The sequence below is a fragment of the Apostichopus japonicus genome, chromosome 8 (genome assembly GCF_037975245.1).
Source record: "Apostichopus japonicus isolate 1M-3 chromosome 8, ASM3797524v1, whole genome shotgun sequence".
In the NCBI taxonomy this organism is placed as follows: domain Eukaryota; kingdom Metazoa; phylum Echinodermata; class Holothuroidea; order Aspidochirotida; family Stichopodidae; genus Apostichopus; species Apostichopus japonicus.
Genome location: NC_092568.1, coordinates 25,783,073 through 25,806,341, shown reverse-complemented (window position 1 = coordinate 25,806,341; position 23,269 = coordinate 25,783,073). Strand labels below are relative to the sequence as shown.

Genomic DNA, 23,269 nt, shown 5'->3' with positions numbered 1-23,269 from the left:
TTTTTTTGGTTTTGTTTCCGACCTTTCCTTATTTTACTAACTAAACAGCTTCCATTTTACCCTCCCATACCTCAAAAATGCAAAGTTTCTAAAGAGGCAATGCTCCCTTAACCCCCCACAGGCCCCATAAGGCGGGCCCCTTAACCGCGATAAAATGATGCACTTGATTAGGTATCATTTTGCCCCAAAACGGTAGGACACCGACATCTACCATTTCTGTCTCAACCCTGATCATGGGTAACCATTATCTCAATTTCTAGCATATTTGGGGGGGGGGGAGTCATTACTGATGACTTATTCAATACTCGATATAATCCGATATTATTTAATACTTGTAATTGGGTTGAAGAAGTACTGAGCTTATCAAGAATTGAGAATACAGCAGTGAATTCAAACTAATAACAAATCACACAGGTTTTAACATTTGTATGGCACTGTATTTATTGTCAGAAAATATGGTGCACTTCTAACATAATCTTGAATTCAATTTATGGAAAGCAGACGTAACAAAATAAAACATAATATAAATCATATACATTATAAAATAGTCAATTTATGTTATAGATTATTATTTTCACTTTCCAATATTAATACATTAATTCTTCACACACAGACAATATTTAATTTATATTAGCATTGGGCTGAAAGGACAGCCTTTTACAGCCAACAAATAGTCCAACTGAAAGTACACCACTTGAAATGACAATACTTCAATCATCAACTTTAAAACAATTTTCCCTTAAAAAGGATTGTATGCTGGTTGGAGCTGATTACTAAGCAAAAATGTTGAAAATTTTCTACATCTATTGGTAAAAACCACATCCTCGTAGCAATTTGTACCGCAAAGATATGAGTTTTTCAACTTTTGTGATATTTTGTAAATGCATCTGGCAACAGAATGAATGTCATTAGGGCACTTCAACTGGATAAGTCTTTTATCTACTTTATAATATATCAATCATTTATCTAATTAGGAGAAGAAAAATGATTTTGTTTTTTTTTCCCCTACAAAAAAGATACATTTTGATGGAATATAAAATACAGAGGATCCTGACAACAAAACAAACAATCCAAATGTATCAGGTTTCAAGGAAATATCAAAAAGCAGATTATTATAGTCTAAGTAATGTTTTGAAGAGCATTTGCCCAGATGACATCACAAACCACCTTCTACAGGTTACCCAACTTTCTGGAGTATTTCAGGGTTCATCCAGTTGAACTAGGTTTACATTCAGTTAACCATATCTCAATTTAGAGGCAATATATTGAGACAGGGATTTCAACAGCCAGTGTGGAACATCTTTCTCTTCAAAATAAGGTTTACATTATTTGCAACCAGAATATCCCCTAACATTAAAAACTTCATATGGGTTGTGTCACCTTTATGTTAGTGTTAGTATGACCAAAGTCACCAAACCATGTAGTATTCACCCACAACTTGTTACTCCTCAAGCTAATATAGAAGAAGTTTGTTTCTCAGAAATTAAGTGTAGTTTATTTTATTATTATTAAGTGTAGTATTTTTTATAATTTTTTTTTCTTTAATAGTTAAATTTGTAAAACCCTTAAAGATTATAAATTCAAATATATCATCATAACAAGGCTGGTGCAATTTTGGTTGAGTATGGTAACAGAATTTGATTGTCAGGTATCATATCTTTCAAGGCTAATAAGTAACAAGGTTACCAGAGTGAATCGTGTTGCAGAATGTTACAATATATATTTAGCAATATTCATTTGCCATTGCAGGAGGCAGGAGGAAAAAACAAAACACATAATTTCATTCAGAAGCACCATGCAGGTCAAAAAGTAACAAAAATAAATGTCTAAGATGTTAGAGTGGCACTATGCCCATGTTCTAATAAGACACACTTCCAGAGTAAAGCATTAGTGGTAAATTGTATCCTTAAGTGCAGACTCTTCTTGATGTGAAATTTAAAGTTACTTGAAATTGTCACTATTGATAAATAAATAATTCATAGTTGCAGTTAAGTTGCTCTCTAAATCATCTTGACACCCTTCAGTTAAAGGAGCATTCTGATATCAAAATATCTTTAAAACTAATATAGAAAACTACTCAAACTCATTCATTTTGTTCTTCAATCTATTTAAGCCTAAGTCAATGTTCAAGAACTAAATTGTGAAGATAAATAACAGATACCTGGACATTAATTAACTTGTGTTACATATCTGTGTTATGAATTTGTTATGTGAATAACTCTCAGCCTGCTATTTGAGACTTCAAAGAGGTACCTTGGAATAATGCAAAATAAAACAAATTTAAATACTGAATTGCATTTATTTAGTACAAACTTCTAGGAGTACCAGTTTTTTTTTTGTGTAACAAATTACATAAGATAACATAAGATAAGATATGATCAAGAAAAAACTCTTATTCTGAAAACAAAACAAAAATTGCATTCAGCAATAATCAGGATAAACAAGCTTCAAGTATCATCAAATCTGGAAAACATTTATGAGTACTGATAAAAATTCCTGTAAATAAAAGTTTCATTCAGTGTTGTAATCACGGAAAGGCTCCAGACTCAATATGACTGTGTCATTTGGATGATATTATATCACTACTGGGTGGAAGTCATGTATCACTAGACTTATCAGAATGTTAATGAACAGAAAATCTCAAAAACCCTACCTTCAACTTCCTCTCCTGCCCCACCCGCCCCCCCCCCCAAATAAAAGCATTGTTGACTGGCAGTTACATTAAACGTTGGTCAGGGAACCACTAGGGTACTGTTAAGTAATGTAACTTGAAACTGGGTAAGTGCAGTGTACTGATATAGCGCCATCAATGGAGGATGGATAAAAACAAATAGTTAAGTGTTATGACAACTTTATTTAGCAACTTGCTCTTCCTTATATTTCATCATATAGTCGATCCACGGCCACAGATCCGACAGTAAGTAATATTCTGCTTTTTAATAAAAACATGAAAACAATAAAGGTTATTGCATCCTTAAATCCTAATCAAGTAATTAATGATGCAAATGAAATTTGCTTCCCTTTGCTTTATTCATATTTTCAAGGTGAGTTTGAACAGGACTGATGCTGAACAAACCAAAAAAAATTTGGAGGAATTTTTAGCTGCACACTTTGAAAGTGTTGTAGAAACGTACATTTGACAATGACTTTTTCCATAATAAAAACTTCAATGTGATAAGAGAGGGAAAAAACCCTTTAATTTCAACCACTGCTCAAGCTATTTTCTTCTTGCATATGAAGGAATATCATAAGCATAAAATCCCTCCAATGGAGTAACTTTTTTTTCCTTCTCAACTGGCTGTTTATCATAATTAATGCCTTTCACATTTCATTCCTTTAAATAATCTACATATGTATTATTGGTGTCTCTGCATTCACATTCGCAGTACTACTCTGTACTACTACACAGTACCACTCAGTGCTACTACTCAGTACTATGCAGCATTACTCAGCACTACAGAATTACTCAGTACTACTACGCAGTACTACTCAGTACTACTACGCAGTACTATGCAGCATTACTCAGTACTCAGCACTACACAGAATTACTCAGTACTACTACTCAGTACTACGCTATATTACTCAGTACTACGCAGTATTACTCAGTACTACTACGCAGTACTTTGCAGTATTACTCAGTACTTCTACTCAGCACTAAGCAGTATTGCTCAGTACTACTACTCAGCACTACGCAGTATTGCTCAGTACTACTACTCAGCACTACGCAGTATTACTCAGTACTACTACTCAGCACTACGCAGTATTACTCAGTACTACTACTCAGCACTACGCAGTATTACTCAGCACTACTACTCAGCACTAAGCAGTATTACTCAATACTACTACTCAGCACTACGTAGTATTACTCAGTACTACTACTCAGCACTACACAGTATTACTCAGTACTACTACTCAGCACTACGCAGTATTACTCAATACTACTACACAGCACTACGCAGTATTACTCAGTACTACTACGCAGTACTTTGCAGTACTACTCAGTACTTCTACTCAGTACTTCTACTCAGAATAACTCAGTAATACTACTCAGTACTACGCAATATACTCAGTACTACTATGCAGTACTACTACTCAGCACTATGCAGTACTTACGAAGTATTACTTAGTAGTACTCAGGACTACGCAGTATTACTCAGTACATCGCAGTATTACTCAGTACTACGCAGTATTACTCAGTACTACCTCTCAGTACTTCGCAGTATTACTCAGTACTAATCATTACTTCGCAGTATTACTCAGTATTACTTCGCAGTATTACTCAGTACTACGCAGTACTTAGCAATACCAGTCATTATGTGCATCATAAATTTGACATCAATAGGAAACTGACCTCAGACCTAATAACACTTTCTTCTCGATTTGTAAATAGTTACTTCTTCAACTAATAAAATAATAAATTGCACATTACATCGGCACCAGTGAGAAAATAAGTCATCTATACTGAATTTCTCCGGGAAAAATGATCACAGGAGTTCCCAATCTTCCTCAAGATCATGTCCTGGCTGGGGTGAACTCGGAGAGTCAAAGTGTTGCCGCTTGAAAATCTTGACTGATCGCTTGAAAATCTGACCCTCTTTTGAGAGACTCCATAGATCGTTGGTTTGGGTTACTGTGCGGATTAAAGTATAAGATTTGAAGGAACAAAGCTGGGTCTGTTATGTTCTATTGATGTTTGAATAATGCAAAGAGCTTCAGGGTAATATTCTCAAATATTCCCAAATAGAACTCTTTCCAGAAAAAGTGATTGAATTCTTATCAAACTTAAAAGCAACATGCTACAATTGCCATGATCAAATTCACAAATAATACATCTGAAAAAAATGTTTTGGAAAAACAGAGTTACATCATGCTTCAATTTTAAATTTTGGATTTTGAAATAGTCACAATAAGAGAGAGTATAATTGCAATAAATAATGGATAATAGGCTTAAAAATATTGGATATCTGTCAAACTCTGTTTCTGTAATACCTTTTCATTCCTGATTAACTTAACGAGTGTATACTTTCAGATGTATTCAAATACAGTTATCTTCAGAGATTGACAGTACTAATCCGTGTTAACTGACTGTCAATATAGAAACATCACAAACTAACAGAGGCATCAACAATCATATCTGAGGGGGGGGGGGAGCCTGGGAGGGGGCATTATTGATGACCTTTAACCTTACTGTGTACCCCTCATTTGTCTCAATTAAGAAAGTATATGAATGGAACTACTGGTTCCTTTTAAAGGTTTGGTTGTAATGAAGGACTTGCACACTAACATCATCTTTTTCAAAAGTCAATAAACGGTTTCTTCTCCATTTACCTGATATATTTGCAAAGTTGCCCGGTATCTTCTTCCAATAATTTCCCTCTGCATTTCTCTGGGATGTTCCAAACCGGCATGCTATGTCTCCATTAGGACAGAGAGCCCAGACAGTATCTGAACTGATACAGAGCTCTTGGGCTTGAGTACCTGTAGGTATATGGAAAAAAGGGGGGAGGGTGGAGGGAAAGACTCATGAATTCATGTCAAAATCTTCAATTTTGCTTTATTTATAATTTGTGAGATACTCTACAGGTTCGAGTACCTTCAGGTGTATATGTTATCCCAATATACCTTTGTCATTTACGTAAATTGTTCAGGTGCAACGATCTTGCCTGGTATTTTTGTTGAATCCTGTCATGTCTGTGATGCAAATTACGACAGTAATGCATCAGAGGTCTTAACGATACTGTTGTTCTAAGTTTCAAAATCTGCATTAAATCTCATGAGTTTAATGCTTTTTTGTTTTTTTGTACTTTTAACTTGGCCTTATTCACTTTCATCTATGACTAAAAGATTAACGTTCTTTACTTGAAATCGCTTTCGACTGCAGTCTCTGTTCAATAGACAAGATATACGTTTATATTTAAATCATTCTGTTAGTGACATATTTCGTACAATAGTATGAAATTGATAACAACCCATCAGTTAATTACCCATAGACTTAATGATCTTTGAGAGAAAAACAGGTTCTAGCAGGACGTGTTAGTTTAACAAAATGCCATTATCAATGCATGGTATGTTTTAACCGATGGTAACATTAAAAGTTGATCTCACCTTCAACTAAGACCCATTCGAGACCGACAGGAAAGTCTTTGGTAACACCCATCCGTGAATACACTGCCTTCTTATTGTCAATGGCCCAGACCATACTGTCCGTAGGACCCACACAGACTTGGGTGAAAACTTTTCAAAACAATATAGAAAATGAAATTCCAAACAATCTTTAAAATGAAATGCCTTGGGCTCAGATGTATCATTAATACCTCATTTATGTGTTTATGTGGAACTGAACTCTGTATGAAAGACAAAGGATAAGTTTAATTCTATTCACAGCAGTGTACATTTGAGACAAATTTAGGACAGTTCACAAAAGGAACAACAATTAATAAAAGTATTAACAGAAACGACTAAAAGTCATTTGCTGAATAAAAACTGAAGAGAAAGGTTGCGACAAAAGTCTCTGCATGAAAAAAAGGATTTGTTTTCAAGAAAAGAATTTGTAATAATGAGAGAGAAGAGAATGCTTACATGTCTGTGGTTTAGAGTCCACAGGGAGCCAGGCAAAAGGTAGTGCATCATGCTGGGGTAGGTCAATCCCAACTCTCATGTAACAGTTACCGGAAGTGTCACATGCCCACACATTCTCTTGTCCACAGCTCAGGTTAACTACCTTGGAGGAAGCTACAGAATGGAAGGAAAAACATAAAGAAAAGATATCAAAATATTGTGTGTTTATCTTCTGAGTGTGTCCTGTAACATTGTGACAATCAAAAATGGAAAAAGCCAAGTTCCTTTAGAAATCTCTACCCCTCCTTCCTTTTTCAGCATCTCATCACAAGAATATCGGGTGTGGTCCCTGGTGGCAGGGTGCAGTACATTTCTGACTGACAGACAGCAAAGAAACAGTGTTTTAGGGATCACAATAAACTTAGGTCTAGCTATCCCAGGTGGGGGGGGGGGGGAACAGGACTTGAAACTCCTAAATTCACTAACTGGTTTGTATCCTCTTTAATATAGCTAGGATATTTCTCTGCTCTTTCAAAATTTGTATTCAGGTTTCCAGTGATCTTTTCGCTCCTAATTTGCTTTAATATAAAAATATAAAATAAATGTCAACATTTTCAAAAAATTTCTAAATTATATTCAAGAAACAAGGAAAGAAAATCGCTGTTCGCTATTTGACGATCAAGACATGAATTTAGGCCGGCAACTGTCAGGATGGATTGCAAACTTTGCCTTATTAGACGACATCAGCTCTCCAGATGTTGCAATAGCCACAAGTATAAAACTACACAAAGTTTATCACCTAACACAGTAACCTTTTATTGTCAGAGAAAAATTTGTTTCACTTTTTGTTTGATAAATGCCTGAGTCTAAACAAGTCACTTGGCATCAAAACCTCAAAACTAATATTAAATTTCAATCATTTTTTCTTTCACTTCCTTTTTTTGCCCCACAACATGCAGGTTACATATTAACCCTAGATACTAAAGAACTAGAGTGTACGTATTCACACATTTAGTCAGTACTATAGAATATATGTCTTACTCTAGCTGAGTGGTTCTCAGTCAACTCTCTATGAGGTGCAAAGAAAAACACTGATTGCAGCAGAGTACCAGTGTGAACCAAACTCTCACTATAGGCCTAAATTGAGTACTGTGCAGGGTAGAGTATGTTGTGGTAGGCTGCTCAAGCCTAAGGCTTTTCTTGGTCCACAGGCAGGACTGAGGACCCCTGATTTAGCTCATTGCAAAGCCTCAAAGGAAAGACTGACATGAATGAGACTTACCTAACTGGGCCATGTCCAATTTTTTCCATTCTTTACCCTGAGGACATTTCGGAGAGATGCCGACCCTGAGGTAAATATTTCCATTTGCAGAGAGAGCCCAAAGGACATCAGCACTGGCACTAACTTGAATCAGTTTCTCCCTCTCTGGTGGGTTGATCAGGGTGGGCTTCATCGTCATCGGGGAGAAGCAGAAGACTTCACCACTCTTCTGGGCTGCCCAGATCATTCCTACATGAATCGCAACAACAAACTTTGACAGTTAACATCAGTTAACATCTCAGCGTGTTGCACTTATGAATGAAATTAGCATTGTCAAATGAGTGGATAAGGTGGCATCATGTATTAAGTGCCAGGTAAAAAAATTTAAGTCTGGAGTATACATAAATTCCACCCAGTTGGGACTGTAATCATACCAAACAGGATACTCTCACATATCTGCCACTTGAAATCAAATTATAATTATTACAGTAATTATCTGAATCCCTTTTCTCCAAACCACTGATTTTACCAAATCCGGCCATCCGTTCAAAGATTCCAAGTACTATATACAGTACGCATATTATGTGCAATGTATTAAAATTTGCTAACTTACGTAATGATCTGCGTTCAAATTCGTTTCAACATAAAAAAGGAAGTATATTTTCATTCATTCTCCCATTGCCTTATATATCAATTGGATTATCACCTACTATATAAATGTCTGATTGTTATATTTGTATCAAGTTTGTTACCGCTTTACAAAAGAGTTATTTTACGATCACACCTTCACAACAATAAACATCCAATAGGCTAGCCCTAGTGTGCCTAGCCTGCAGGCCAGATATGAGCCATTGACACCTTTACGAAGATTTATACACCAGTTGAAATTCTTGCTGCGGCAACAGATTTTGATGATAATGGGCAAAAGCTTTCTGTATGAGTAGCAATTACAGATCTTCACATCACAGATCTTAACACTTCCTTACAATGCCATGGTTATTTATGTCACAGTGTTTGAATCATTTTTCCATTTTTTTATTTCAGAAATCCCATAATCAGCAATTGCGACAAGGAAGTTTATGAAAAATGAGGTCATTGAATTAAACCATGATGAATAAGGATCCAGTCAATTTGAAATTGCTTAAAAATTTATAACAGACGGGCAATTTATAAATAGCAGGAATTTTGGTAGGTGGTTTAAATTAACAAAGAAAAGCCACTTGGGTAACCAATTGAAAGTTCAGCTTAAGGCAGTACAATAAACACATGTGAGCAATTCAGTTAAACCTCTTCACTTTGATCTAGATGGAGATACCCTTGCATCGAAATTCAAAATTCAAGATTAGCATGGTAATTATTTTAAATAAAAATTGATGTTATCGTAGTAAAAGCCGAAGCTTGTCACAATTGCAGTTAGGGATATCCCTGTCTAACATTTTATCCCCGCTATTGAAACAAGTAAAATTATTGAATGACCAAGTCACTTCACTATCATGTTAAACAAAAATGCGCTCTAGAAAAGTCACGGCAAGTTCTCGATCTTTCGATGTACAGTAATTCCACTCACCTCAAGGTAAATTATTCAAACATGAAAGAGCTTTATTAGGCCCAGCTGAAACTACTTTCTTCCTTACTTTTCTTGACAAGAAACTCTAAAGTTGTCAGTGAAATTTCGCTTGAAATGGGAATCACTATTAGGCTAGGATAAACTACTGATACTAGTGTTTCCTGAACTATAATAAGAGGCCTATACAGCGGTAATACATAGACCACTGAACATGTGGTCAGAGTGGTGAAAGTACCCGGAAAATGTGATTATCCGAACTTTGCGATTGTCCAAACTACCTTCGGTCCCAACTAGAATGGATAATCCATGTTTAACTGTACATCTACCAAGACTCCTGGCAGAAATAATGATGTACGCTTGGACCACAAATTAAACAAAATACAGCAACAAATCATGAATAAAGGATAAGTTACAAAAACTCTCTGCTATGATACAAGTGATGTCACATGAGAGTAATTCGAAATAATCAGTCAGAGCTTAAATGTGTTCCTATAAGATAGAAAGTGATACCTTCTGGTTTCCTCTTAGTTTTAGAGAAAAGGTTTTGTTTTAGTTTGAGAGCAACTTACCACTTGGTCCATATACAGCAGCAGCAGATATACTAATCCAGCAGGTGGCAGATGGAAGCCCAAGAGGATTAGTCAATCCCCAACTGGAGCCTTCAAACAGATTAATAATTGCACCAACATTAAAATTTACATGTTGGCACTGTTTTTAGGGGAAACATTAATCATATCTGTTGATACTACTCTAAAATTTCTGTAACAATAAAGTTTATTAGCACTAGGAATAGTAGTGTTTATGATTTCAAAACAATGACTGACAAACAATATCTAAATTAGAAATTAATTTGGTTACTTTCCATCTACATGGAATCAAAGCTAATTTGACCAAAAAAAGAAGAAGTGTTTTAAAGGAGGCACTGTTCTATAAACGATTTAGAAGCACTCAAGTAAATACCTAGGAACCTAGAAACATAATTTAGTTGCAAAAGTCTAGGAAGTGGTCTGCCTAAGTTCACTTGATTCTCTGTACTAAGTTTAATAGTGTGCGTCAAACCTAAACTTAAGTTTTACTAGGTATTATTTTACCTGTTTTAGTTTGATATGATAAATCTGTCAGTGGTTAGTGACTTTAAGTCACTGCCCGAGTACGGCCAATCATCATTCACAATTCGGTATTCCTTCAAGTTAAATGAACACAGAGGTTTTATTTACCATCTGGCAACAGTGCCTATTGTAATCTTCGAATGAAAAACTGAAGTGTCTCACCGAGAAGATTACCCCTGGACACTTGGAGGGTGGTCTTTCTTTGAAATTGGGCACAGACCCAAACACCGGTGGAGTTTGCGGTCACTTGTATTGCCTGATGGGAAGTAAGCCAACTGACCACCTTGTCCATCCTGGTGGCACTGCCCGCCATGTTGACGACCATTTTCAGTACATTGGAATCTTCCATAAGGTACTCACTCATCGTAACCTTTTGACAAAAAAGCAAACAAATTCAGCTGAATTTGTGGTCACTGCTGATCAACAAAAAATAACACAAATTTGCTTTGAATAGGAGATATATGTACTCCAATGTCGACTCTGGAGGTGCACAGTCATTCTTATACTTGAAGGCACAATATCAGAAAACTGAAATATCCTTGTTGAACTGTGACTTCCATTTTGCCTATATTTCTTTCTTTTTTGGGTGGGGGGTTGGGTGGGTTCTCTTAGGGGGAAGGGGAATGGAGGCTTAGGCAGAAGATTGGGTGTCATTCAGCTTCATTAATCACAAAAACAGGCATACAAGAATAATATTACTAACAGGAATTGAAACAAATTTCAAGTTGAAAAATGTGTGCATTACACTATTCTGTTAAACTTTTGGTAGGACACCAAAAGTGTGTGTAAGTTTATTTATTTATTTGTTTATTTATCTATGTTTTTTTGGTGCATGTGTGTTTTATCTTATCTCACAAAATAAATCTCTGATTTTAAATGAAAGATATCAAATTTGCTATATATGGCAATCAACCACTCATGAAGATAAAATATGTAATTGGAAATTTCTAACCAAAAAAACCCATGAACTCTGCTTCAAATAAGTCAAAATCAGTAAAATATGATGACAATTCTCACAGAGTTAATCTAACACTTCCAGATACATTCATGGTTGCATTACTTATTTTTTTCATGGCAAATAAATTGAAAACATATGCCATTTAAAATTTACTTAAGTTTATTCTAATCTAATCACTAAGTGATTGTAGCAGGTACAACACTCACTATACCACTTGGAGGACAAAACCATTGCAGACCAACTCTTCTCAAACTAACTGGGAAACTAAACGGTTGTCCAAAGATTTTATACTAAAGATATCATTGGAGGTAAACTCTTGTTTGTTCCTAGTTGAGGAAAAGGATATAATCACAAGCCTTGTTACATTAACCAATCAGACCTTTACCATGTAAATGAATGCTCTTAAAGCTCATGTAGGTGTAAAATCAGCCAAATTATAACTTATGTTTAGATTCACAGAGTTGGTGAAATGTCATGTGACCTTCCTAAACACCTCATCCTCACCTGCCACCACCTTTTGTCATCGCCTTCAGGCTGACCTAGGATCACACCAGTCCTGAACCAGACTCGGCCCTCTTTGTCAATGGCCCAGCCCATATGTTTGCTGTCCAAAGCTATACTAACTGCTTTCAGATCACTATAAATAAATAAATAAAATTTAAAATTTAAAAAAAAAATCATCATGAGTAAAGAATGTAGCTTATAACATCTATGACTTAATATTCTCTGCAAACTTTGCAAATGACAGTAAAAAAAAAAACAATGTTAACATATTCAAAGCAAAAGTAGATCAATTAACATAACATCACCAGTTCAATGAAGTGGCAATCAAGAAAGTATGTATAACTTTTCAATTTAACCACTTAGGACCAAAACTGGTCAATCTATAGCCCAACAGCCTTTTTTTCTTCATATCAAGTATGTTTTTATGTTCTATCAACTTCCTTCTTGAAAAATCCACTGTGTGTTTATATTCATGACCATTGCAATAAGTAGCTACCATGGAATTAAAAATATCTTTATAGTGATTTCAATCCACCACTTGTAGTCCTGAGACTGGGATACTTTATTGATGACCATGTCATTGCTTTCTTTTCCCCTTTTTCTGTAGTTCCTACCTATGACAAACAGCTTTATCTTTCTTATGTCAACTATATGCAGTAGGCTATAGTACATTAACTTGTGATATTCTGTAAATGTCATGGAGAAGTCAAGTTGAATGTGGAATAGAAAAAATACTATGTACACAGATCTGTCACTTATAACATTAATAAATTAGTACACAAAAGCAATCAAGCTTGTCAACCTGTTTTGCAAAAAAATGTCAAATTTGTATTTGGTGAAAGTTTTGAAAAAAATGTCAAATTTGTATTTGGTGAAAGTTTTAATTCAGTAGGATTATCAGAAATCCAAGTCAATGGAAGATGGAGAGAGGAGTAGAGAGGAGTGATATTCAGTCACAGACCAAACTAAAGCATAAATTAAGAACATTTATGGCAAAGGTGCCACTTTATTCCTCTCTTACCTAGAATCTTCCATAACTTTCCATTTCTTTCCGTGCCACCGTCTGACCGATACTTCAGTTCTGTAGACCACCTTGTGCTCTGACGTCAGGGCCCACACGACCCCCCTGTTTGCCACTATTTCCCGAATGTCAAAGTTGCTCTCGACTTTCTTGGCATGGGTATACGGCCTCTCTCGGGTGATTCCGCTGTGGACGGACACTTCACCGTTTTCGCTGATGATCCACGCGGTGTTGTCATCAAGGCAAATGGAAGAGACGTCGCTGCAGATGTAATGCCACCTGGTACCAATCTTGGACTTTGGTAAGATTGCATTACTCGCGTAGGCACCGTTGTGCCTCCCTTTGACAATCCAGACTATATTTCCGGACGGAGACACCGCAATCTGCCTGGCATGGATACCCTTGAGTTTATTCCATGAACAAGCCAGTTTGGACGTGAGAGAGAAGTATATCCTCTCCTTGGAGTCGACGCACCAAATGTGCTTCTCCGATGCGACAAGTTTTGTGATGTAGCCAGGCGTGGTACACTGTAACCAACTGCTGGACAGTTTCTGTTGGATATTCTCCGTTAACACCAAATCATCCATGTCACCTATGTCCAACTCCTGACCCTCTGTTTCTGAATCTGTATCCTCTACTTCCAGTAAATCCCCCAGGGGATTCCTACCATTCCAATCTCGCCTACTCGTGCCATAAATGTCCTGGTAAACAGATTCCGGTCGATCCCGAGACACAGAAAGGCCGCTTTCAGGTAAGTCTGGCTCAGGCTCATAGGATCTTAAAGGTTGTGGATCACTAATGTTCAACTTTGGATGACCGAATCTATGCTGGTTCTCTTGACTGGATGCTGATTGGCTTTCTGGGATGACATCGCTAACTGCTGCTGATGCTCCAACTATTTCTGTGCCTGGTTGGTCATTCAAAGGTTCCTCCCTCATCTCGGCAATAAAAGCACCATCGCTCTGGGCTACAAGGTCATCTTGATGGTTAAAATCCGCTTCTAAAGTTTCAAAAGGTTCCTCTGACTCCACCTCATCCTGTGGGTTGAGGATGGTTTCTTTGGCCATTATTTCTTGCTTACTGTCACTGGTATCACCAGTTGGTTGGTTCAGATCATCCTCGAATGCTCCCTGGTTGGTTTTTTCCATAGATGTAGTTTCCATGGTGATATCAGGAGGTTCAGATTCTGCTTGTTCAGCTAATTGTTCTTTTGCTGCTTCTTTTGTTTGATTATCTGTATCAAAAAAACAATAAAAACACATTTTCACATCAAAAAAACAATAGAAACATATCCTCATAATCCAACTTTGTTGCATAGGACACTAAAGCTGTAAAAGCTTAATCCACTTTCCAATTGGGTTAATCTCTCTAAATGTCCATTTACTTGAATAGGCTACAATCATTAGAATAAATTCTCTCATACACTCTCACATCATTACAAAATAAAAAAAACTTCCACAATTATACGTTTAAACAAACAAACTTATGTGGATGATTTGCAATTTACAATTACCCTTTGGAAAATTGATCCTTCCATTGAATATTCATTGCAATCTGCTACAACGAAATTAGACCAACATACCTAACTCTTGTTTTTTCTTCTTTTTTTTTTTCTTGGGTTTAGGTTGAAATACGATGTCATCAAATTTCTCCTGACTTAATTCCTTAAGTTCCTGTAGATTCAATGATGTCTGAGACATAGCAGGGACCGGACTGGCGCTCCTGGGTGTCATCTGAGGCACGTCAGCAGTCTCTTCCTTTTCGATTACGATAGCAGGGTTTTTGTCGGTATTTTCGGTATAATCTTTCAGGAAAACTTTTTCACTTGAAACAGAGGGAACTGGTGTTTCTGGAGTAGTAACATCTCTCCTCTCTCCTCTACTTTCAAAGTCTCCATCCCTGTCATCGGAGCCTTGAGAAGAAACTACGGAACTGCTGTCCTCACCTAAGATGTCTAATTTTAATTTCAGAGAGCGAGCGTTTCGTTCGATGTCTTCCTTGGCTTTGATGGCACCGTCGGTCAACTCGTCCGCAGCTTTCTTGAAGACGTTTTTGAAGGTAGACAGTCCTTCTTTCAATGCAGTCTGCTTAGCACTGGATATACCGCCAGATACGAAACTGGTTGACGGGGATCCAGAAAATTTCAACGATTGTAGATAACTCTGTTCCTTCTCTGAGAAATGGTAAGCTTCTGCATAATGAAAAGAAAACCAGTACTATTAGTCTCATAGGCAGCCTCTTTCAAGTCTTACCTTAAATCCCATCTCCACAATTTGACAGTCTACATACAAACACCCCTTTGGGAATGAGGGTGGACTGCTCCCAAGGGAGAAGTCCACCGTGATGTATTTGGTCAAGCTACAGTAACAAATCCACACATATCAAATGCTAGGCAATAAAAGTTTGTATGTTATCTTCCCAAATGTTATTGGAAGAGTGTGAAAGTGTGGGAGATATTTTCATCACCATTCACTTCAATAGGAGGGAAAAATACCATACAGTTAGTACTCCGACCCATCACAACTATAAAGCATATCGCATTTTCTTCTTTAGACATTTTCATAACATTGACAACTGTCTGCCTATTGGTCATTACAAAGATGAATTCATTACTAAAAGTGTCTGTTACATTATTAATTACTGTAATAGATATTATTTCTTATTCACAAACAAGCAATCAGAACAAGCTTGCAGCAAACATAATTATTTAAAAGCTTTGTGTTTTAAAGCAATAACCTTTGGCTAACTCTTTCTCCGGATTCAGCCCGAGTCGGATCACAGGTTTTTTTGAACTCTTCCTCAGCACCAATATTTCATCGTCCAACGCTGTCACATCTATGATACTTCCTAGGAGACCGTGACATCTTCCGATGACTGCCAACTTTCCCTCCACCGTTGGATTCAAGATGAATAAACATGAATATGACCAGATGACTACTAGAGATCCACTGACTACCGCTAGTTTTCCAAATTGTACTTCTGCGGGGACCTCCAGCGAGTCTACCAAAGTGTCCTCTAGCAGTTTAATTTCCAAAAAATCCTTCAATAACCAGTCTTTGAACAGAATTGTCTCGGAGACGGCACCGTTCATCCCTGCCTTCCACACTCGAAGGCCTGGTCGTGTGGCATAAATCATGGCGTCGCTCGGCTTACACATGGTTGGAATGAACATTGCACCAAAGTTACCTTTCCTGGAAAGGAAACAAGAAAATCGTTTCTGACACACACAATGTGAGTTTTACATCAATTCATACGAGGCAAGGAGCATTCTTCCACCTTTGAAAAAATTTGGTTTTTAATTTAGCTTATCGCTCAGAGATGAGTGATTTTTGGACAAACTTCCTTTACCAGGAGGGATTAAATACAACTGTGAATGACACTGTTAAAACGTGAAAATTCCACATGTCTGCATGGTAGCATTTCATCAGCTAAGCCTAATACCAACTAATGACTATACAACTTACCTTCCCAATTCTCATAGTTGACTAGGCTATAAAGTCAACTTGATTTGAGAAACTTGTTGGGTCTATGTTTCTAATAAAGTGTAACAGGTGTTCATCAAGATCACAAACATCACATGATAATAACATGACAAAATAATAAAAATGATTTGCTCCCAACTGCTTTGTGGATGAGAACACAAACAACTGAGCTCAATGACTGGGCAATGTGAAAATAAACTCTTAAATAAATAAGTCTCTCACACTTTTCTGGCTTGCTGCCCTATTTGCTGGCATTTGTTATCTTCGTTAGTATAACAAAGTAAGGCCCTCGATGCGGTTGAGACAAGAAGCGTCTTGTAGGAATAATTCAACTGAACGATTGTATCGTCTTCCTTAACAACCATCATAGACTGGTGGGTATGCTGCAAATAGTAACCATAGCAACAGTAAATCAGGGAAGAGAGTTAAATAAATTGCAAAATGAAAGCAGCCAAGGACAAAAGTAACTTTCCATATCAGTGTCAATGGATCTGCTTGATGTTCCATTCTATTGAATTATCCCACAATGAAATTCATGTTTGCGAAGTTTTCATTTTTCACCGGAGTCTTAACAAGAACACTGACCTCCACCCTATGGTGCACATGCGGCTGGGTAGTAATAGAAACTTACAAATGTATTTACTTGACAGGGATTACTTACTCATGATTACTTTCTTCAATATAAGGTTATACATTTTTGGCCTCCCAAGGTCAATGGCTTAACTTACTTCATACAGGTCAACTGAAGTGTACATGACAGTGCCGAGATCATCCCCAGTAAACAACTTCATACCGTTGGTGCTCCAGGCTGCACATGTTACCGTCGTCTTGTGAAGACCTTTCAAAAACATTTTTCTCACCTGAAAATACAAGGTGATTAAAAATAGTAGTCTGCACATATTTTAGTTCAATGAAAGGTCATAAGGTGACCCAGATCTTCCATCAATTCATCTCTGACAGAATCTCTACAAAGGTCCACAAACTCATGTAACAAATATTGTTTCATCAAGTTAGACTACGGGACTGCGGTAGCTAGATCCACATCCACTAAGTCCAGAAACAAGTGAAGCATAACATACCAAGCTCTCACCACAAAATATACACTTCAAAGGGTTGAACAGAGTCTGGCATCTTTAATTTGTACGATTTACAGTATTGTATCAGCTAAAATATGGTAAAGAGTAGCGTGGTTAAAACAAAATGGTAGTCCTCAGAAGCACTGACTCATAAACAGATTGGTTTGCATGATACACAACAACAAGAACCATTAACATCATCTCACCGTATGTCAGTGCAGTTCTAAGGTGCTTTAAATTAAGACATTAGTTGTGTCTTTAAGCTCATACAGCTAGTGAGGTGACAAACTTTCACACTCATACTGTAGCTAACAATGAGTTCAAACCATATCATGGGGATGATTCATTAATGTGTCTATATATGGCATGGTTGATTACCCATGATCAGTGTAAACTACTTAGATCTAAGCTTCCTGTGAAAAACACTGGCATTTCTTTGATTTTTATTGTTGTTGACCATCATAGCAGATGATCATTCACATATGAAAAGTGATTAATATCCCCTGGAAGGTAAGCTGTTATCTTACTGTACCTCTTTGCCCCTCCCTGGTGCCTTTGAGGGGAGCAGATATAACTCTACATGACCTTTATTGGTACCAGCAGCGAGCTGGTAATCCAATGATGACTGAAGCTTTATACAAGAAATACTGCAGCTTTTGTCCTGTGAAAACAAGTGGAACACAAGAAGCAAGTGTGTACATGCTACAACTTTCTACAATCTTTACTTTTTGTACAGTTATTTTTAAGGCAGTTAAGAAAATAATTTGCCTGGTATAGCATAGCTTAAATTTTTCTATGAAATGGGCAGGACTTCTAAACAAATGCAAAGATGTGCTATGAAGTTTTTTTACAAAGGTACCAATGGAGCTTTTGAGATTTAATGACAAACAAAAGTCAAGAATATTTTCCAGCTAATGACCACATAAATTGATTTAGTGCTTCTATCATCAATCAAACACAAAAACTCTTCTTCCTTTATACTCATGCAATGGATACTGGATGTTTCTAGTATCAATAAACACATAGATCAAACATAAATCCTATATTAACGTATTGAAGACATTCATAGCAATTTACCAAAACCTTTCCTGTTTATGTTATGTGTTTTGTGGTTCGTATTGCATTCTTATGAATCAGATGTACATAGCTTAATTAATTACAAATGAGTGTCGTGGCCAGTTACACAAATTATTTTCATTTATTTATTCATTCCAGTATAAATATGAAATTTACAAAGAGGAGTCAAAAGACTTTAACAGGAAGAATAACTCATATAAAAGGGTAAGATAAAAAGATCCCATATAAAACCCATTTACACATACAAAAGTTAATAAATAAAACAATATAACAAACATTCTACTACACATCTTCATTATATTCTTCCTTATTTACTCCACATGAAGCAGAACACTGCGTTTCTAAAATAATGAAAATACCACTCTGCACTTTATGCACTCGTTTTTGACATGAATAACAAAGGCATGGTTCCGCATGGATACAATATTAAACGTTCGTGTAATGGAAATACTATAAGCAAATTGTTGAAACCAACAATTTCACAGAGAACTTTGTTACTAATACTAAGAAGGATATGCCTAAGCCAGGTGTCTAAAATCGTTGTAGACCTTGGCTAAAGATATTTCAGATATTTAAGTTTGGGAACTTAATTGGACATATCCTAAAAGGTTTTATAACTGATTTGACAAATGACTTTGTATTGAGGAAGACATAACCTCACAAAATAACCATACATGTGTACTCACAAAGAGCTAATTAGCCTTAGAGTAAGTTTCCTTGAAGAATATTAAAAGTGTAAAATTTCTGTAATTAATATTAATATTACTTTTGACTTTTGTAAGATAGTTTTATGAAAACAACTAGGGAGAACGAGCTACTACATTCCTAACTGATGGAAGTGTAATATATCGATTACATAATAAAATTCCCCTTCAAGCGGATGTGTAAAACCATACCTCTGGTCTCAGTCGAATGATGGTTTGTTCAGATCTATCATACACGTAAACCAGTGATATGTTAGCACCAAGGACAATGAAATGGACATCAGCATCCATGCAGGTCCATTCTACACTAGTGGTCATCAATCCTTTCTGCGCTCTCCTAGGCAGAAGATCGAACAGTTGGCTCAAGGTTTCGTGTTCCTTGAACTCCATCCTGCCGATGATGTGTTAACTCTCTTGATCACATTCGCCTGTAATAACAAGAAAAAAGGAAGATAATTAAAGATAACATAGCATTAGCAGTTCTGAATATTATATTATATGTTGCAAAATAGTTTGAATATATGACTGAAGATAGAATATGTAATACTAAAAACATGTACAAGTATACTGTAGGTAATGAAGAACAAAGGACTGGGGATATTCAAAATACATTTTGAAAGGGCAAAGAGACTTATTGAAATCTTAGGACTACAGAAAGCACCGCAACCTATCTACATGTTTGACGACTTCAAGACATAGCATGTTTATCTTGTTACACTTGAAATAATTCTTGAGGGTCCATCCTACAGAAGCAGCCATCATTGTCAAAACAAATGTTACCCATGTAAACATGCACAAATAAAGAGTCCAGTCTTGCTTTCATATTCATTTCCTACATTGTAAGTCTATTCAAGATTTCACCGTTGACCATAGAAACGTATACACTTGTACATTAGTAATGAACCCTCCAAGTGATACCAAACCAGCAAGACAGTATTCAATACTTTTCAGAGCATACCCCTGCCTGGTAAAGGGATTGATTGGCTTGAATGAGAAGTATGCCTACATTTATGTGGACCTCTTCTACTTATAATTGACATTTCAGACTATAGCTTTGTCTGTTAGCATCGATTAGTTTGGCACACTGTACTTCGTATAGCTGGCACAGACTGTTGTGATCATCATGTTCACATAATCCTATGTACCATAACATTTATACACAATACAGCATTTTTGCAGTACTACTAAGATAGTATTTGTTGAGTTTTTAGCTCAAATGATTTGGTTAGGCCACTAGAGCATAGTGTTATAGCCCACTTTATTATATCCTTGCCTATGCCTATACAATTAGGTTAATTATTTAACACTAGAGTCTGGGGTACCTGTGGTTGTGCGCTATTCTAGCCAATGCTCCTTTAACTTAACTTAGACCAATTGTTACTATAGAACTAAGTATTAAGTACTAGCTTAAGTTAGCATATAGTTCACATTTAATTCCTGCTACAGCTGTTACAACTACTGTCCTTCTTATTAGGCTACAGATGCAGGCAACGTAAATAAAACAAAATACATATATATTTTTTAATGGACAGTAATGTTACCATATTTTAGGCTAATCACGGCAATCACTTCACTACTTAATAGTAAATGAGCTATTCACCCTACTTCGTAAATACTGAAGAAGCACCCTCTACATACTACAAATTACGAGAAAACCTGAAAATAGGCCATAGGCTATGAGTATGACGTATATATTACCCTATATAATTCTAGCTGACATCAGTAAAATTCTGAATTGCATTAAGTAGTACCGGCAGTCTGATTTACGTACTGTACGGTAGCCTAGGCTTAAGATTATTTTAAAAAGAAAGTAGCATAACTTTGTAGTGATAGCCTAACTTTGGGCTACCTAACAAAAGGTTATTGAATAACTCAGTAACCTTATGATATAGGACTATTCCTATTTGATAGGCTCTAGGCTAGCCTATTTAGGCCTACTGACGCCAATAACCAAATTCAACTAGGTCCTACATCAGAACTTGATAATGAAGACAGACTTTGCAGCCCGGCACGATGTTTTCCACAACTGCCTACTCTGTGTACTGTAAACATAAGTTTATACGATAGGCTTCCGCTAGCCTTACTCTGATTACTTATGATTAATAATAGTAGTTCAAAGTCTTGTTGTGCTTTCACAGTTACACTTTAACCAGTAGGGCTTGTGATGTTTCACTGCACTACATTCTGAACTGAGCATACATTACGTCATATCCAAAAACGTATCCACTTCCTGCCAGAGATGTATATCTGCGCTTCCTGTCCATTACTTTCGTTTTGACCACACGTGATGACCCTACATCTTATATATCGTTGATTTCTCTGTGGTCCAGGAACTTCTTGTTGTTTACCATATTTATTTCAGCTCAACATTATGATTATATAGATACGTAAACCCAGGGAGCTCCATAACAACTCCCTGGTAAACCTATGAAACCAGATTGCAAAACGCATTGAGGTTTCGATGACTTCATTGAAATAGACCTCCGCTTGACAGAAATAGCAGTTACAATATAAATGGCCCGAACCACTATTTTAATGTACAACTACCCTATTGCATGGTTAACACAGTTCAGTCTACTGTACGTGGCAATACACACCTCCATGCAAAAACAATGGGCGTCTTGTACTCAATGTGATGCATGATGCATCCACGCACCAAGTATGAGAAGTAGTCCACGAGTTTCTTAGATATCATGTAAAGGGTTTTCAGTTTGACCTCTGGTGACCTCAAATGGGATTTGACCCCACAAGCAACAGGATTCTTCATTATGGCAAATCCATATATACCATGTATGAAAATTATCCATGATTTCTACCATGAGAAATCATGTTTTAAGGTTTCCAGTTCCGAGACCGAATTTTTTAACAGTAGCCCTACTCGCTATTCGGCGACCGTGACTAAAAATCTACTCGCCAAATCGCAAAATTCACTTCCCATGACTGCTGTTCAAGTCTTCATAGTAGTACAGATCAACAAAATCAATACTTTCTATGAACAAAGGTTAGGCACTTAGGCAGATACATGGTGCTACGTAATTGCACATGGAAAATTATGTTTCTGTGCATTATGATGCAATTTAAACTATTTTTCCACCAAAAGTAAGTGATGAACAATGTAAAACATGTCGGCACAGAAATGTAAATAAGCAGATAGGCCTACTGTAGAGTCTCAAACAAATAAAAATAAAACATCTGCAAAAATACTTACGAAGGTAGATTGGCTTCTGTTATGCAGGGCTCCTCTAGTTAGCCATGAAGGCCTACTACAGTAGCTAGGTGTGCGCGAGTCGGGGTGTGAAGACTCGCACAAAAAGAAACGTCTAATGCCGGTAATTTGACCTAGTTTCGAATGAGGTGTAACAGAAGTGTTAAACACCACCATCGATCCCAGAAAATACACACACAGCTTGCTACCGTCGGTAATTAAACACTAGTGTACAGCCAGTACATACAGCTGCGGTCAATACCCCCAGCACAGTATACAAACGATACAGCGATCGATATCTCATGTCCAGCTAAAGATAACAAGATATCACCTTTCATTACTGTCTGCATTTTGTAGCCCGGGGCGAGTCTTCAATGCCTTTAAGTCTATACAGTACCTCACTGCTACTTTGAAACGCTACTCGATTAGCGCGATTCGTACATTTTCCCAATTATTTATCTTGTCTTTCAGCTGTAGATTGGTGTGCGAAAAATATTGCTATTACTCCATTACACTGCCTAATCAAAGCGACCTTTTACGCAATGAAAATCTAAGGTTGAAAGGGCATCTATCTTCCACTGGCACCTGGTGCTGAGTGAAACTATTTGCACTTGTCTCAAAACTCCTTAAATTGTTGTATATTTTGAGAATTATGACTAATGCCATGTAGGAAATGCCTTACAAAATAATTTAGGAGATGCTTAGCCCCCTTAAGTGTATATTGTAGATTGTATTGACCTTTTTTTC

General features: G+C 36.7%; 1 protein-coding gene across 7 annotated transcripts; it reads right to left on the bottom strand.

Moving 5' to 3' along the window:
- Positions 1-415: 415 nt before the first annotated feature.
- LOC139971290 (tectonin beta-propeller repeat-containing protein 2-like) lies at positions 416-21,675 on the bottom strand. 7 transcript variants are annotated; one of them, XM_071977620.1, is made up of 16 exons: positions 21,522-21,675; positions 19,510-19,745; positions 18,069-18,197; positions 17,189-17,320; positions 16,683-16,843; positions 15,715-16,169; positions 14,561-15,169; positions 12,979-14,212; positions 11,958-12,090; positions 10,658-10,865; positions 9,956-10,045; positions 7,841-8,068; positions 6,580-6,732; positions 6,106-6,234; positions 5,329-5,478; positions 416-4,630 (listed from the first exon to the last, which is right to left on the bottom strand). In XM_071977620.1, exons 2-16 carry the CDS (start codon positions 19,705-19,707, stop codon positions 4,485-4,487), a joined length of 4,155 nt encoding a protein of 1,384 aa, XP_071833721.1. In that variant the 5' UTR covers positions 19,708-19,745; positions 21,522-21,675; the 3' UTR covers positions 416-4,484. The 7 variants fall into 7 exon arrangements, with proteins under 7 accessions (XP_071833721.1, XP_071833720.1, XP_071833718.1 ...); XM_071977619.1 differs by having other exon boundaries at positions 21,517-21,671; XM_071977617.1 differs by lacking the exon at positions 21,522-21,675 and adding an exon at positions 21,402-21,478.
- Positions 21,676-23,269: the final 1,594 nt, after the last annotated feature.

Excerpts from the sequence above, each read along its gene's own strand:
- LOC139971290 (XM_071977620.1), bottom strand. The coding sequence starts at position 19,707 with ATGGAGTTCAAGGAACACGAAACCTTGAGCCAACTGTTCGATCTTCTG. Across the intron at positions 15,170-15,714 it reads GGAGAAAGAGTTAGCCAAAG|AAGCTTACCATTTCTCAGAG; the intron begins GTTATTGCTTTA and ends TTCATTATGCAG. Across the intron at positions 12,091-12,978 it reads AAAGTTATGGAAGATTCTAG|TGATCTGAAAGCAGTTAGTA; the intron begins GTAAGAGAGGAA and ends ATTTATTTATAG.